This window comes from Chiloscyllium plagiosum, chromosome 35 (assembly GCF_004010195.1).
Source record: "Chiloscyllium plagiosum isolate BGI_BamShark_2017 chromosome 35, ASM401019v2, whole genome shotgun sequence".
Taxonomy (NCBI): domain Eukaryota; kingdom Metazoa; phylum Chordata; class Chondrichthyes; order Orectolobiformes; family Hemiscylliidae; genus Chiloscyllium; species Chiloscyllium plagiosum.
The window spans coordinates 30,906,598-30,922,969 of NC_057744.1; the positions used below are offsets into that span (position 1 = coordinate 30,906,598).

The window sequence follows — 16,372 nt, forward strand, 5'->3', positions numbered from 1 at the left end:
AATGTCGGCGTGTACCCTTCAAGGGCAAACCACTCCAATTCAGGGGTAATTAAGGATGGGGAGCAAATGCTACCCTCAATGGTGACCATCCCCTCCCTGTGTCTGAGATTGAGAGGGAGGTTGAGGAAGCGGGGAGCTGTGATGGGGGGGGGGAGGTGTGGTGTTGGTGGAACTATCCTGAAGCCCTTTCTTGTTACTTTAGCTTGGTCAGGGTCACAGATGGTCATGAGGTCGATTGGCTGAAGTAGTGAAGGGCTGTGCCACTCAACGTACCCCACCCCCCCACCCCCTTGGGAGGAAAGGCCAGAGTAATCGTGGAGGGAGTGATTCCAGAGAGAGAGGTTGGGAGACACAGAGAGATAGACAGAACCTGCTGTATCTCTCTCTCTCTCCCTCCAGTCTGAGCAGAGATGATCTCACCTTGTTGAGTGCGCAGTCTCTGGAGCTGGGAGAGCCTCTCTCTCTCTCTCTCTCGCCAGCTATAGATCTCTTGTTTTCAGGCGCGATGGCAGCTCCTCTCGTCACCCTGGACGAGGAATGGCAGGATTTTTATGAACTGAAGCCGGACCGAGCCGGCGAGCAGGCTCGGTACGAGGCAGAGGACAGTCTGAATGAGCTGGGCTCCCTCAGCTCCCTGGCACTGCCTCAGCCCCTGGAAGAAATGGGCGAACTGGACAATTTCAGCACCGACATCATCAGTTTCAAGTCCATGGAGGACCTGGTGAACGATTTCGACGAGAAACTCAACGTTTGCTTCCGAAATTACAACGAGAAGACAGAGAATTTGGCCCCGGTGAGAAAACAGGCGGCGGAGGAGGAAGAATTGATTCGAGACGACGAGTGAGTAGATTCAGTTTATAAATAATCTCACCGAGATTTATCATTCCAAAGATTGGGGCTTCAAAATGTCATCACAACTGCATTCATTGTAATTGCTTGATCTCTGATGAAATTAACATTGATGCCACTTCTTTGCATACATCCCCCCCACCCCCCCCACAAATGTATTTATTCCATGGAGTTAAATTAACTCAATGCTGTTTTGATGCATGTGGAAGGTTGATTTGGCAATCCCCCTTCCCCCCCCCCCCGCCACAACCATTGTGAGATTTCCCTTGTGTTATTTGTAACCCTATACTCCCACCGCTTTCACCTGCAGAATAGTGACATTCACAGACACACATAAGAAATACACTGTAATGTCCTGATTGTCCCAATCCCTTGTACAGCACCCTCACTGATTTTGTTTTGAACAGAATGAGATGGGAGATGGTTTGTGATGAACATGTTGAGCCATATATGCGGTGTATAGAGAGAGAGAGAGAGAGCTGCTGTTAGTGTGTGGGAGAGAGATGTTTTACAGATAATCACTGCACCAGACTTCTAAAGGCAAACCCCAGACCCCCAAGGGTTATCCACATGTGATGGGATGCATCCCGCAATGGCCATAAGCTGATACCAGTATTCCCATTTTGAGGCAGTGGTTACCCTGTGGTACATTTTTCCCCAATGTTGTCAGAAGACTTTATCATTTCTGTGTTCTTCCCGTAAAGACAGAGGACAATAAGAAGCTGTGTGGGTTGGCCATGGGAAATGCAGGGTTACAAGGGAAGGGAGGGTGAGTGCGTCTGGGTGGGATGCCCTTCAGGGGCTTGGTGTGGACTCAATGGGCTGAATGGCCTGCTCCAACACTGTAGGGATTCTATGACAGCTGCTTTGAGAATATATCTGGACTGGACAGTGGGCTAGCATTGCCAGCTCAAAGGTGCAACCTTGGCACACAGTGGTAGCAAACTGCTCTGCCTGGCACTGCCCCACATTCACTTACACTGGGAAATCTGCTGCAACATTTTGGAAGCAGACTGCAGCCTGTCCTTTTCCAAGTCCCCAGTTAGTGAGAAAATGGGTGAACTGTAGCAATGTCTCTGTGGGTAAGGGCTTGAATCAGTGCAGCATTCCCATTGCCAGTTTGTGTCACATTGGCTGCTTTAATGAGGGGGCCAGCAATTAACCTCAGTATCTGAGTCTTTGTTACCCATAATGTTAACATCCCTGGTTATCATCCAGCAACCTGGAACATTTGTGTATGCAGTGTCCTGGTATCCATTAAATAACGAAACAGTTATGCACTGCTATGCCACTTACAACCAAAGTACATGCTGTCCGTTGTTGCTTAGGTTAACATGCTTATTATGGTCATTAACAAGGACTGCCACTGGGCTACAGAATTGTAACAGAGTATATACCTTAAGGAGAGAAATGATGGAAGGACAAATAAATGGTTGGAGGAGCTAATTAGTTATTCATTGGCGATGAGATCAGGTTTCAAATTATTCAGTGATGTTAAGGAACGATTATTTTAGGATATTGTGGAATGTGGTCTGGAACCTTCATCAGCTACAATCAAGTTAATAATAGCAGAACAGTGAAACACCTTTACACAGGATCAAGACCATTGTTATTTAGAAATTCCTGCCAGCGCAATAAGTGATTTGACGCTTCCTGAACTAACTGAGTATTCATATCACCTGAAGCAAATGTTAAAGCCCCTTATTGAGCTGTGAACCAGCTGGGCAGCAGTCTTACCTTTAAATCCGAAGGTAATTCATCTTGAATTCCACATAGTTTTGAGTCTATCTGCTTCCCCTTCTCCCTATTGAAGAAGTGCCATTAGGTCAGAGATGCTGTCCTTCAGAAGATGCTTGTAACAGGTTGCATCTTATCATAGAAGCCCTGCAGCACGGAAGGAGGCCTTTCAGTCCGACCAAAATCACACCAACCCACTGTTGAGCATCTCGATCAGACCCCCCCCCTCTACTGTATCCTATAACCCCACATTTACCCTGGCCAATCCACCTAACCTGCGTATAGAGTCATAGAGATGTACAGCATGGAAACAGACCCTTCGGTCCAACCCGTCCATGCCGACCAGATGTCCCAACCATGGGAGGAAACCAGACCATCCATCAGAAACCCATGGGAAGAACATTCAAACTCTGGACAGACAGTCGCCCAAGAGTGGAATCGAACCTGGGTCTCTGACACTGTGAGGCAGCAGTGCTAACCATGCCACCCATCTGCCAGGAATTCTGTAAGGATTCTGTCATTGTTTAAAGAGCCATAATTTATTCAATATCTTTGCTAATAATTCTCTCTGAATGCTAAAATTCTGTTGCATTTGACTATCCAACAACTGAAAAGGTGATGTACAAAGTGCTTTAAGCTATCTCAGTTTGACAGATAATTGTGTCAATGGGGATAAAGAATATTGCCTGGGGTTTTCTTCTGCTGCTAATCCATGTTTTTCTGTCTATTTTCTTTAAATTGTGAGCTGCTGATGGCCAACATGCAAAACCTTGACCAATATTTATTATTGTTCAGCTGTATACCGACACATCATGCTTATTTCATTGGGGACAATTTTGACTTAACCCACTTGTCAAGACTCTGATAGCTTGGGTTCAATGCTGGTTTTACACCACACTCAATTCTGCTCTGTATTCAAGTCATTGTTTGATTAGTTTCAATCACAGAAGGTTTACAAAATCATGAGAGGTATAGATAAGGTGAATGGCAGGTGTCTTTTCCCTAGGGTGAGGGATTTCAAGTCTAGGGGGTGTATTTTTAAAGTGAGAAGAGAAAGATTTTAAAAAGACACGAGGGACAATTTTTTAACATAGTAACATAACAGTGTTCATGTGTGGAATGAACTTCCAGAGGAAGTGGTGGACATGGCCACAGTTACAACACTTAACAGGCATTTAGATAAGTACATGTACAAGAAATGTTTTGAGGAGTGTGGGCCAAGTGCAGGCAGCTGGGACTAGTTTAGTTTGTAATTATGGTTGGCATGGGCTGGTTGGATTGAAGGATCTGTTTCCATGCTGTGTGATTCTATGAATTTATGTGTAAAAGCAACGCTGCACCCCATCCAGTGGGGTGGTATCTGACAAGACAAGGTGATAACTCTGATGGTCACTGGAGTGAGGTGGAGTTACCCTGATTTAAGAAAGATATGGTCAGTAATTGGTTCTGTGAGCAGATCTTGACCAGTGAGGCTGGGATCATTTAGTGATCCCTCAGCAAGGTGGTAGAATCAACTGAAGTGAAACAGTGGCCACATCTGCCTGCTCATTAAAGATCCCATGAAAATATGTTTTTAAAAAAAAAACACATCAGATGAGGTCTCTCTAGAGTTCTGGCAAATAATTAGCCCTAATCCAACAATTTAAAAAAATCAGGAAACTAACACTTCATTCTTTCAAGGGATGTGGATGTCACTGGTAAGTTCAGCATTTGTTCCCCGTTCCCTAATTGCCCTTAAATTGAGTGGCTTCCTCGGGCAGTTAAGACTTAACTACGGATCTGGAGTCACATGTGGGACAGGCCGGGTAGGGGTGGCAACTTTTCTTCTCTCATTAAGGGCATTAATGAATTTGATGGATTTTACAACAATCAATCATAGTTTCTTGGTCACCATTACTGACAGTTAGCTTACAATGCCGGATTTATTGATCAAACTTAAATTCCACCAACTACCATAATGAGGTTTGGTCTCATTTATCGGGGTATTAGCTTAGGCCTCTGATTTTCTACAGAATCAATATTACCACCATATCACACACCCACCTTTGAAAAATACTTGCAATGTGCTCCACTGATTATAAAGCATTAACCACAACCAATGTCAAGACTTTCCTCCTTATTCTTGCTCTGAGAAACAGAAGAATCTCTCCATAGATGTTGCCTCTGTCTGTTATTTGCAATAAAACAGATTGGAGTTCGTTTCAAAGTAATTTCATATCTTAGTATATGCATGCCATTGACTAAAGAACTGAGCTTTATCCCTTAAGAACCGTGATGCTATTTCAATGCTCCGTGTCCATGTCTCATCTGCGCCTTACCTCCTGTGTAACATATTACTGCATGATTTTGATTGTCACTACTTGAATATCATGATTTATTTAATGACATTCAGTGGGAGTGAAGGTTAGTGAATGGTATTACCATGACAATGGCATTGCCTTCCCATCTCCCTTTGTGTTGCTGGCTCCACACTGGGTGTACAGAATCATCCAATTTACTTATCAAACAATAGAATGATTGGGGGCAGAAATTTTGATGGACTATGTAGCATAGTCCACACCACTTTCACCTTGAACCTCATTAGAGCAAACAGCAAAAGGTTGACTCAGATTATTCTTCCTTGAGAGGAGTGCTTGCCCAGTCACCTGTGTCTGTAGTTCCAGCATATTTTACACATTCTACAGCCACAAAAACAACATATATTTATGAAGCATCTGTGACATAGTAAAGTGTTAGTTTTATCAGAGAAAATTTCACAGCTAGTTACACAAGGGAATATGAGAAGAGGTAACAGAAGCTTGGTCAAAGAGATGGTTTTTAAAGAATCTCTTGAAAAGGAGAGAAGGGTTGAGGTACTTAGCGAGGAAATTTCATCCAAGCAGCTGAAGGGACAGACGGCAGCAGTGAGTTGAAGAAAATCAGTGATGTTTTAATCTATACAATTTGCAGATAATGATTTAAATACTAAGACCATGGGAAGGAATAATGGAAGGCCCCAAATCCATTGATTATTATAATATACATTTAAAGGATATGCTCCACGTTATTATTGGGAATTATCAATTACTGGGTAAATTGGTGTATGAAAAAAGTGGTAAGATGTCAACTACATCCTTTACACTGGTGCCATTGTGGGGGACAACAAACTTGGCACAGCTAACTCAGAGGTTTTACACAATTAGCAGTTTAGTCCTGGTCAATATTTATCCCTCAACCTGTATCAAAACAAAATGGCTTATTTTTTACACATTGTGAAACCTCACTGAGTGCAAATTAGTTGGATTATCACTTTGCATGTCAATGATGACTGCATTTCAGAAGCACTTTATCAGTTCTGAAGTGCATTGTGGTGTGCTGTGAGGTTCTGTTGGTGTTAACTCTTCCTTCTGCATGGACTGCAATCTTGTACCAGTGACCGCTATTCAAGTCAGCTCATTTCAACCAATTATGTGACTGTGATGGGCATCAGAGTAAAGTCCAAGAACTGGGTTCAAATCCCACCTGTTCCAGAGCTATGTAATAACACCTCTAATGAGAAAATGTAGTCCTCATTCTGCTGTCAACAGAATGTGAAAGGAGCTATACAAATGTAAGGTTTTCTTTGAGAATTTCTGCTTCTCATCAAAGCAAAACGTGAATGAATTGTGTTTTTGTGTTCGCGATTCTTTATCCCCCATCACCTAACATCAACACAGGGGAAATTGGCAAACAGCAGTTGGCATCTTAGCCATTGTTCCCTCCTCTATCCTGAGGAGACTAAAGTAGTTTGTAATGCTGTCTCTGCGATAAGCTACCTTTGCAAATAGAAAACTAGCAAAATACTGTGGATGCTAGAACTCTGAAATAAAAACAGAAAGACAGCAGTTTTGGGGACAGAAACAGAGTTATGTTTCTGGTCAATGATTTTTGATCTCCAACTGATGGTCTGTTTGCTTTTTACTTCCAATGGATTCTGGAGGAGGAGGATTTTGACTGTCCCTCTCACTTGAAATTGGGAAAACTGGACAGTGAAGTTGCCTCCATCTTTTCCCTGGGATCATCCCTACTCTTCATTGCCTGTGATGTGTAAATGTGATGGGAGCCTATGGTTCTTGTCTTTTGTTCCACTTACCACAGCTTCTTTCAGCTGCCACAAACCAAGTTTATGAACAGGGGGTTCAGGCAGTGTTGATAATTACCCTGAGATGCCCCTTGAAACTGTAGACCGAGGTGACGGTCTTGTCTTCCCTCATATCTGCTTAATGGACCAAAACCAATGGAAGCCTTAATCAGTGCACCAAGCCTGAACTGTGGGTGATTTCTGTTGCATTACATCATTTTTAAAAAGGTTATCTCTCATAGAATATGGATATCACTGGCAAGGTCATGGTTTAATTTTAGTGAACCAGATGAGTTTTTACGATTATCAATGGTAGTTTCATTGTCACCATTATTGGGATAAACTTTCAATTGCAGATTTTATTAATTGAATGTTAAACTGCATAGTTTGCTGTGCTGGGATTTAATTTCATTGATTCATAGTAATAGAGTCACAGAGATGTGTAGCACAGAAACAGACCCTTCGGTGCAACTCATCCAGGCTGACCAGATATCCTAAATTAATCTAGTCCCATTTGCCAGCATTTGGCCCATATCCCTCTAAACTATTCCTATACGTGTACCCATCCCAATGTCTTTTAAATATTGTAATTGTATCAGTCTCCACCACCTCCTCTGGCAGCTCATTCCATGCTCTCACAACCCTCTGTGTGAAAAGAATTCCCTCAGGCCCTTTTAAATCTTTCCCCTCTCACTTTGAACCTATGCCCTCTAGTTTTGGACTCCCCTATGTTGGGGAAAAGAGCTTGGCTATTCACCCTATCCATGCCCCTCATGATTTTATAATCCTCTATAAACCTCAGCCTCTGACACTCCAGGGAAAACAGCCCCAGCCTATTCAGCCTCCACCCCATTGCTTAAACACTTCAACCCTGGCAACATCCTTGTAAATCTTTTCTGAACTCTTTCAAGTTTCACAACACCTTTCCTATAGCTTAGAGACCAAAATATTTATCTGTGTCTTAGGATTGCTAATTAAGGGAAAATACCACTACACTACCATCTTGACGCACCTAATGGCGTTTTGGCAGTGTCCACTCAAACACATGCTCAACATCACTCCCCACTTTCATTGAAGTTGCTGAGACTGATATATCAGTGGACATATTTCCACTATTTTCCGTTGTCGCCCAAAGGCATAATTCTTCCATTGTCCTCCTAGGGATCACCAATCATCCTGTAGGAGGAAGCCTGACTGATTTGGAAAGGAGAAAGTGAGGACTGCAGATGCTGGAGATCAGAGCTGAAAATGTGTTGCTGGAAAAGCGCAGCAGGTCAGGCAGCATCCAAGGAGCAGGAGAATCAACATTTCGGGCATGAGCCCTTCTTTAGGGCTCATGCCCGAAACGTCAATTCTCCTGCTGCTTGGATGCTGCCTGACCTGCTGCGCTTTTCCAGCAACACAATTTCAGCTCTGATTTGGAAAGGAGCCAGGTCAACTGGACAGCATATCTCTCATAGAAAGTGAAGATGTTCTTTGCACAGTTTCTATCCAGCGTCTAAGTCCCAAGGAGAATATTAAAGACACAACTTCACTGAAGCCAATTTTTAAAAGCCAGTAATGATGTCAGGACATCCCAAAGTGAACCAGCCAATGAAGTCTTTTGGAAGTGTCATCACTGGTCTACGAATACATGATTTGTGCTCAGCAAGGTCTAAAACAGGGCACAATGAGATTGATCATTACCCATTTATTGCTAGGAATTATTTAATTTCCAATCAAACACTATAACTTTGGCAGACACTCTTGATACATTCTGGTTGTCTTTAACTAAAGTCAATTAAAACAACACATAATTTTCCTAACTGAGATGTGATAGCACTTTACTTCTGTTGGCTTAATACAGATCAGGGGTCCAATGTGAAACTTCTCCTGGTCAGTATAATTCAAGTGTGTCAGAATAAGTCAGTATTGGTCAAGCTTGCAAATGTGCTTAAACACTGGGTACTGTGGAAATAGAAACTTCCTTCACAGCCCCTTAGATGTTGTATAAAGGGTTTGATCTGACCGTACGATATGGTCAAGTGACCCAGTACGTATTATCACAGAAAGTAATGCAATGTCACATGATGTTGCTTACTCTTGCAGACTAGTGGCAAGATAAGGACATACAGCACGGAAACAGACCCTTCGGTCCCACTCGTCCATGCCGACCAGATATCCTAAACAAGTCTAGTCCCACGCCAGCATTTAGCCTATATTCCACTAAACCCATCCTATTCATGTACTCATCCAGATGCCTTTTAAATGTTGTAATTGTACCAGCCTCCACCACTTTCTCTGGCAGCTCATTCCACGCACACACACCCTCTGCATAAAAAATGTTGCCCCCTTAGGTCCCTTTTAAATCTTTCCCCTCTCACCTTAAACCTGTGCCCTCTAGTTTTGGATTCCTGTACAGTGGAGAAAAGACCTGGGCTATTTACCCTATCCATTCCCCTCATAATTTTATAAACCTTTATAAGGTCAGCCCTCATCTTCTGATGCTCCAAAGAAAATAACCCCAGCCTATTCAGCCTCTCCCTGTAGCTCAAATTCTCTAACCCTGGCAACACCTTTGTAAATCTTTTCAGAACCCTTTCAAGTTTCACAATATCTTCCCTATAGCAGGGAATTGAATGCAGTATTTCAAAAGTTGCCTAACTAATGTCCTGTACGGCTGCAACATAACATTCCAAACATATACTCAATGCACTGACCAATAAAGGCAAGCATGCTAAACATTTTCTTACTACCGTGTCTACCTTTGACTCCACCTTCAAGGAACTAAGAACCAACACCCCATGGTGTCTTTGTTCAGCAGCACTCCCCAGGGCCTCACCATTAAGTGTATACGTCCTGCCTTGGTTTGCCTTACCAAAGTGCAGTACCTCATAATTATTTAAATTAAACTCCACCTATCAGATCTCGGTCCATCGGCCCATCGTACTCTGAAACTCATTTATGAAAGAGTTGGATAGAGCTCTCAAGGATTGTGGAATCAAGGGTTATGGAGATAAGGCAGGAACAGGATACTGATTAAGGATGATCAGCCATGATCATATTGAATGGTGGTGCAGGCTCGAAGGGCAGAATGGCCTACTCCTGCACCTATTGTCTATTGTCTATTGAAATAACCTTCTTCACTGTCTACTATTTTGGTGTCATCTTCAAACTTAATAACCATTTGCCCTATATTCACATTCAAATCATTTACATAAACACAGTGGACCCAGCACCAATTGATGTGGCACTCCTCTGGTCACAGACCTCTAGTTTGTAAAACAACCCTCCACCATCACCCTCTGTCTCCTACATTCATGCCAATTTTGTATCCAAATGGCTAGCTCTCCCTGGATATAGCATGTGAGCATACTTTACTTTGGTAAAGAATCACATGGAGACCAATTTATACCCATTCACATGGCAGGAGCATGTTAATGCCTGACTAGAAGTATCCCGATGACATCAGGCCATGTTTCCAATGCTAGAGAACTGCCTCATCCTTCACCTGCAGAGTTAGAAATCACTTCCACATCATATTCACCTGCAGAGCCATATTCACAGCTTGTGTTTCCTTTCCCTTCCCTTTCACCCATCTTGTTCCAAAGCTCTGTCTCCTCCTTGCCAAGGCTTAAGGTGACCTCATAGGGCTCTCAGCACTTTTGCCATCCCATAGTGACTGTCTTCGTTAATTGGTTTGATCCCTTTAACCTTCACTCTTTCACCATTGTCCACTCCTACCACTTTGTGGTAAGTTTGAGAAGGAAGTAGGCAGTGAAAATCCATGTTATCAATGAGTAAGCAGAGAGGCTCGTTGAAAGATACTTCAGTTGGAATAAAGTATCTTCATTCTCTGCTTTCAACAATGGTCTTTGGGAAGAATGAGGTGGGAATGGCTGCTCAGGGTTCACACTGCTACCTCATAGCACCAGGGAGCCAGGTTCAATTCCAGCCTTGGACAGCTGTCTGTGTGGAGTTTGCACATTCTCCCTGTGTCTATGTGGGGTTCCTCCTGGTGCTCCGGTTTCCTCCAACAGTCCAAAGATATGCAGGTTTAGTGGACTGGCCGTGCTAAATTGCCCATGGTGTCCAGGGATTTGCAGGCTAGGTGGATTAGCCATGGGAAATGCAATGTTTCAGGGTGGCTCTGGGTGGGATGCTCTTTGGAGCGTCAATGTGGACTCGCTGGGCTGAATGGCCTGCTTCCACACTGTAGTGATTCTATGATAACAGTGAAGGTAATAATGACTTTCTGCAATTGTATAATGTGGAAAATTGGATCTGCCACCTCTCCTCTTTTCCAAAAATATGGGAGATATACAACGAGCAGCTGTATCACACCAATACTCAAAATCTAATCCCCACCCCCCCCCCCACTTTCCTACTCTGATCCGAATCTGTAACCAAGTCCAAGTGAATGACTAAAGAATTACAATAGTCCCACTTGATTGAGACTGATGTAGTTCATCAATCACTTCCACATTGTAAATTATAAACGGCTGGTTCAGTAAAGCCCAGTTTTAGAGCAGAGACATGTCTCATCAATTTCATTTGATAACTCAGATACCTCTGAGTGCATACTCAGTGTTTTCTCTCTTGCTTCAACACAGTCCTCGAGCCATGGATTTTAAATGGGTTAAGGTTATATTTGCAATGCCCTAGCTTACAATAGCTGCAGTTACAAGGATATTAATGAGCTTGACAAGCACACTGAAACAAGTAGCCCTGCTATCTCATGAGCAGATTGAGGTAAATCTAGCTGGATAGCCACTCCTCCATCTACTGTGTTCAATTAGAACAAAATCTCATTCTCCCTTCTCTATGTCAAATCATCATAAGTTATCCATTGATTTTATTTGTTACTGTACCTCTCCATGTTAATGTCGAAATCTCTGTTGATAGGGAAGTGCTGTGACAATTGTTTTTTAATGAATCTAATGGATGTAAGGTTTTAATATTGCATTGTGCAAACATTAGTGACAAACACTTAATGCATGAAATTCCTTTGTTTGTTTTAATGGACCGGTTAAATGAGTAAGCATAGCCATTAAAGTAGTAGACAGAGGAACTGCATATCAGTGCAATAATTGCTAACCTCCCTAAAACCTTATCTAAAAACTTTAAGTATCTAATGATGCGCTGTTTCCACAGTCTCCTGACAATTGTTCCAAATTGTCATTCAAGTATTGGAAACCCATTCAATGTAAATGTGCCTTGTATTCTCTACATGATCTGATCAAAGTGTTTAAAATGTTAAAAGGATTTGATTGAGTAGCTGGGTAGATAGATTTCATGAAAAGTCATCATTTATTTGAGATGATGATGCAAATAAAACAAGTAATCATAATTTATGAAATAATTTAATTAAATATAAAATCTTTAATATTAAAATTGCCCAATAGTTTACATTTACAGACAATGACCACACATGGCAAAATATAGATCTCTCTCCTTGAGCATACGGTGGCTCAGTGGTTAGCACTGCTGCCTCACAGTGCCAGGGACCTGAGTTTGATTCCCGCCTCGGGCACATTCTCCTTATATCTGCGTGGGTTTCCTCCGACAATCCAAGGATATGCAGGTCAGGTGAAGTGGCCATGTTAAATTGCCCACAGCATTAGGTGCATTAGTCAGGGGCAAATATAAGGTAGGGGAATGGGTCTGGGTGGGTTGCTCTTCAGAGGGTCGGTGTGGGCTTGTTGGGCCAAAGGGCCTGTTTTTCCACACTGTAGGGAATCTATTCTAATCAATTTACAGAATAAAAACAAAAGGCACTCTGCACTTAGCAATAACATCCACAGATTCCATGTTGTGAGATTGAATTATTTCAATTATTAATCTATTCTAGGCTACTTATAAACTTTGTGAAAGAAGGAGTTGGTGCTGTGGCACTTCATGGGCTGGAGACAATGCTGGCTGGACCATTATTTATTGTCCATTCCTAATTGCTCCTATATGGGTGATTAGGCCATTTAAGGGGGTGGTTAAGAGTTGACCACATTGCTGTGGGTCTAGACTCCCATGAAGGCCAGGACAGGTAAGACCAACTAATTTCTTCCCATAAAGAACATCAGTGAACCAAATGGGCTTTTACAAATTTGGTGAGATGGTTAATATTGGACTAGCCTGACTTTAATTAAATTAAAATTTTACCATGTGGTGGGATTCAAACCAATGTCCCCAGACCATTAAGCTGTCTCTAGGTTACTCATCCAGTGACGTTATCACTGTGTCATTGCCTCCCCATGTTAAAAACAGAGAAACTATTTCCCCGATGGGAAATTCAAGGTCAGTTTTAAATTAGAGCCACAATATTTCACGTTTTGGTTCAAAGGATAGTGGATATTGGAAATTCTTGTCACCACAAAAGGCTGTGGATGTTGGGTTAATTGGAGTTTTAAAACAGACTTATGGGGTTGCTTTTAGGAATGAAATGAGGGATCGGGAGCGAAGATAGACAGAGTTGAAAGATCCTTCATAGTCTGATAAAATTGTGGAGGTAGGTAAAGAGGGTCTGAATGATCTACTTCTGGTCTACGGCGATTGGAACCAGATCTTGTTGGCTATGAGGTCCTTGATTGGAGTTGTTAACCTGGGCCAATTAGGAAAGCCTTGGCTGACCAATATAATCAGGAAATTTAGTCTCCTCAGTTTAGAAGAAAAAAAAGAAATAAAAATAACCAGATGGTTGGGATTTGAGGTTTGTCCTTATTTCCCTGGAAACAGGTTGTACAATGGGATGTAGGGTCTGGCTTTGCCACCCCTTTCCCCTGTAAATTGCTGTTTCTTGTATATGGCTGTTCATGTTAACTGTTTGTTTGTAATTTGTACTGTTTAATAACATTTTAAAAACATTTATAACCAGGAAGTTGACTTGTGTACAGATACCCCTGGGTCTCTCTGCTCCTGCCCATCCTTTAGAACAGTACCCATTGTTTTATACAGCCTCTCAGTATTCTTGGTATCAAAGTGCACCACCTCACACTTCTCTGCATTTAACTCCATCTGTGACCTTTCTGCCCACTCCACCAATGTTTCGATGTCCCTTTGGAATTTCACATTGTCCTCTTTAAAGTTTACAATTTTTCCAAGTTTCCAGTCACCTGCCAAAACATATATATATGTATATATAAAACAAGGAGGTCCCTTGCCAACAAATCATCCCTCTAGTCTTATTCAGCATGAATGCTGGTTTTTCCCTTAAACTGGTATTCACGTGAATTGTCCTGATGAGCCCAACTTGAAAGGATTTGACAAAATCTGTCTCTCTTTGCAGCAACACTCAAGTTGAGCGCTTCCAGACAGCTAATTAATGAGAATGGTAAATACATAATTTGTCCGTTGTTTAGTTGATGAACTGAACATTAACAACAGTGAAATGGAAAATATATAACCAGGAAGTCGGGCCTGGCTGTCCCTGGAACAGGAGTACACGGTGTCCACCAATACTCTCAATGTCGTTAAGGAGAGGTAGACACCGCGGGGTGTGGAGTGCTTTATTTCTCCCTCCAATTCTGTTTTGATTTAATCCTTTCCTTTCTTCTTTCACATCGGCATTGCCCCCATGGGGCTCTGCTTAGAACATAGAATCCCCACAGTGTGGAAACAGGCCCTTCATCCCAACAAGTCCACACCGACCCTCCGAAGAGTAACCCACCCAGACCCATTCCCCTACCCTGTATTTAGCCCGGACCAGTGCACCTAACCTGCACACCTCTGAACACTACTGGTAGTTTAGCACGTCCAATTCACCTAACCTGAGCATCTTTGGATTGTGGGAGGAAACCAGACCACCAGGCGGAAACCCACACAGATACAGGGAGAATGTGTAAAGTCCACACAAACAGTCGCCCAAGGCTGGAATCGAACCCAGGTCCCTGGTGCTGTGAGGCAGCAGTGCTAACCACTGAGCCATTGTGCCATTCCATTTTTTCCTTGGCCGCTTGGCTGTTTTTCCAGGTGGTGGAATGTTAATAAAGTTATTTACACCTGGTGTTTTCACTGTGTAGAAAATGATTAAAAAATAGACATAACCAGGAAATTAGAATCTCCTCAGTTCATGGTCCAGTCTCCCTTTGCTCCTGTTTTTGTCCAAGACTTGACTCTTTTACACTAAAACCTCTTTGGTGCCGTTTCTAGCAAAGGCTGTCTCCGAGTAATCCTGGTTGATTTTGCCCCAACTAAGGTCAGCTAATTCCTAATACAAAAAGGTCAAAGTATCAGGTTAGCTCAGTTCCTGTTTTTAGATTTTTTTTAGATTAGATTACAGTGTGGAAACAGGCCCTTCGGCTCAACAAGTCCACACCGACCCGCCGAAGCGAAACCCACCCATACCCCTACATTTACCCCTTACCTAACACTACGGGCAATTTAGTATGGCCAATTCACCTAACCTGCACATCTTTGTACTGTGGGAGGAAACCGGACGACCCGGAGGAAACCCACGCAGACACGGGGAGAACGTGCAAACTCCACACAGTCAGTCGCCTGAGGCGGGAATTGAACCCGGGTCTCTGGCGCTGTGAGGCAGCAGTGCTAACCACTGTGCCACCGTGCCACCCACTGTTTTGCCCATGCAGACAATTAAGGGAGCTAGCATGTCAGCCAAATACCTTGATGCACTTCTGACTCAGACGCGTAATTCAGCTTGTAGATGGCTTAACCTTGGCTGCAGCTTCTAGTGCAGTAAAATTAGACCGGGTCGATTCCGATATCACAGAGACCTTACTTTTGTAACACAAAAAACCGGGAGAAAATCTACTGCCATTGCCTGTCCTGTCCTGCCCAGGGTGCAGTTAAGCATCAGCCACATTGCTGTGAGTCTGGAATCTCATGTCAGCCAGACCAGGTAAGGACAGCAGATTTCCTCTCTAAAGTGATGGGTTTTTCCAACAATCAATAAAAGATTCATGATCACCATTAGGCCCTTAATTCCAGATTTTCACATTCCGCTGTGCCTTGGGAGGATGCAATCCCAGGTTCCCAGACATTAGCTGGGTCCCTGGATTAACAGTCCAATGATAATATCATTAGGCTGTCACCTCCCCATTTGTTGACCATTTTCCAATTCTGATGATAATTCATTTACCTGGACTGATTGGATCATTTCAACTCCAAACAGATGGAAATTGTTTGAGTGGGAGGTTAAGTTGTTAAAATTCAGAAACATGAACCCACACTGTAACATACAGACAGTTTCTAGTGGAGGCCAGGGAACGAGAAACCAATCCACTCTGGGGAACCTCTGATGTTTTGAAGGAATCCACATTTGATTAAGGATTTTATTTCTAACCCCAAGTGATTGGGTTTTTGGACATGAGGAAATATGGCAATGAGAAAGAGGAGAGAATCCTCTGCCCAAGCGTGCAAATTTATTTACAACATTGCATTTGTACCAGGAGGTGCAGGAGTGTTTGCCCTAATCCAACAGGCCAACATCAATTTAGCCCCCGTCCCATAATATCATGCACTGTAGCCCGGCTCAACAACACACTTGTAATCACAGGCCACCCTGAAACCTGACTCAAATAATCCTCGACATGCTCCATGATCACTGATTGTCCCTACCCTGAGCTCACAGAGACTGACCCCGCCCCACTATAATCACTGACACTCCCCCCACTGTAATCACTGAAAAGCCACCCACACTGTAATCATGACACTGCCTCCCCCCACTGTAATCACTGACTGCCCCCCCACTGTAAT

General features: G+C 43.0%; 1 protein-coding gene across 2 annotated transcripts in view; it reads left to right on the forward strand.

The window, feature by feature from the left end:
- Positions 1 to 365: 365 nt before the first annotated feature.
- The window catches only part of fez1 (fasciculation and elongation protein zeta 1 (zygin I)), a 96,931-nt gene continuing 80,924 nt past the window's right edge, over positions 366 to 16,372 (forward strand). The window contains exon 1 of one of the 2 annotated variants that reach the window (XM_043676871.1): positions 366 to 840. In XM_043676871.1, coding sequence (XP_043532806.1) covers positions 506 to 840 — 335 coding nt within the window. In that variant the 5' untranslated portion in view covers positions 366 to 505. The remainder of the gene's footprint in view (positions 841 to 16,372) is intronic. The other variant, XM_043676870.1, reaches the window with a different exon arrangement.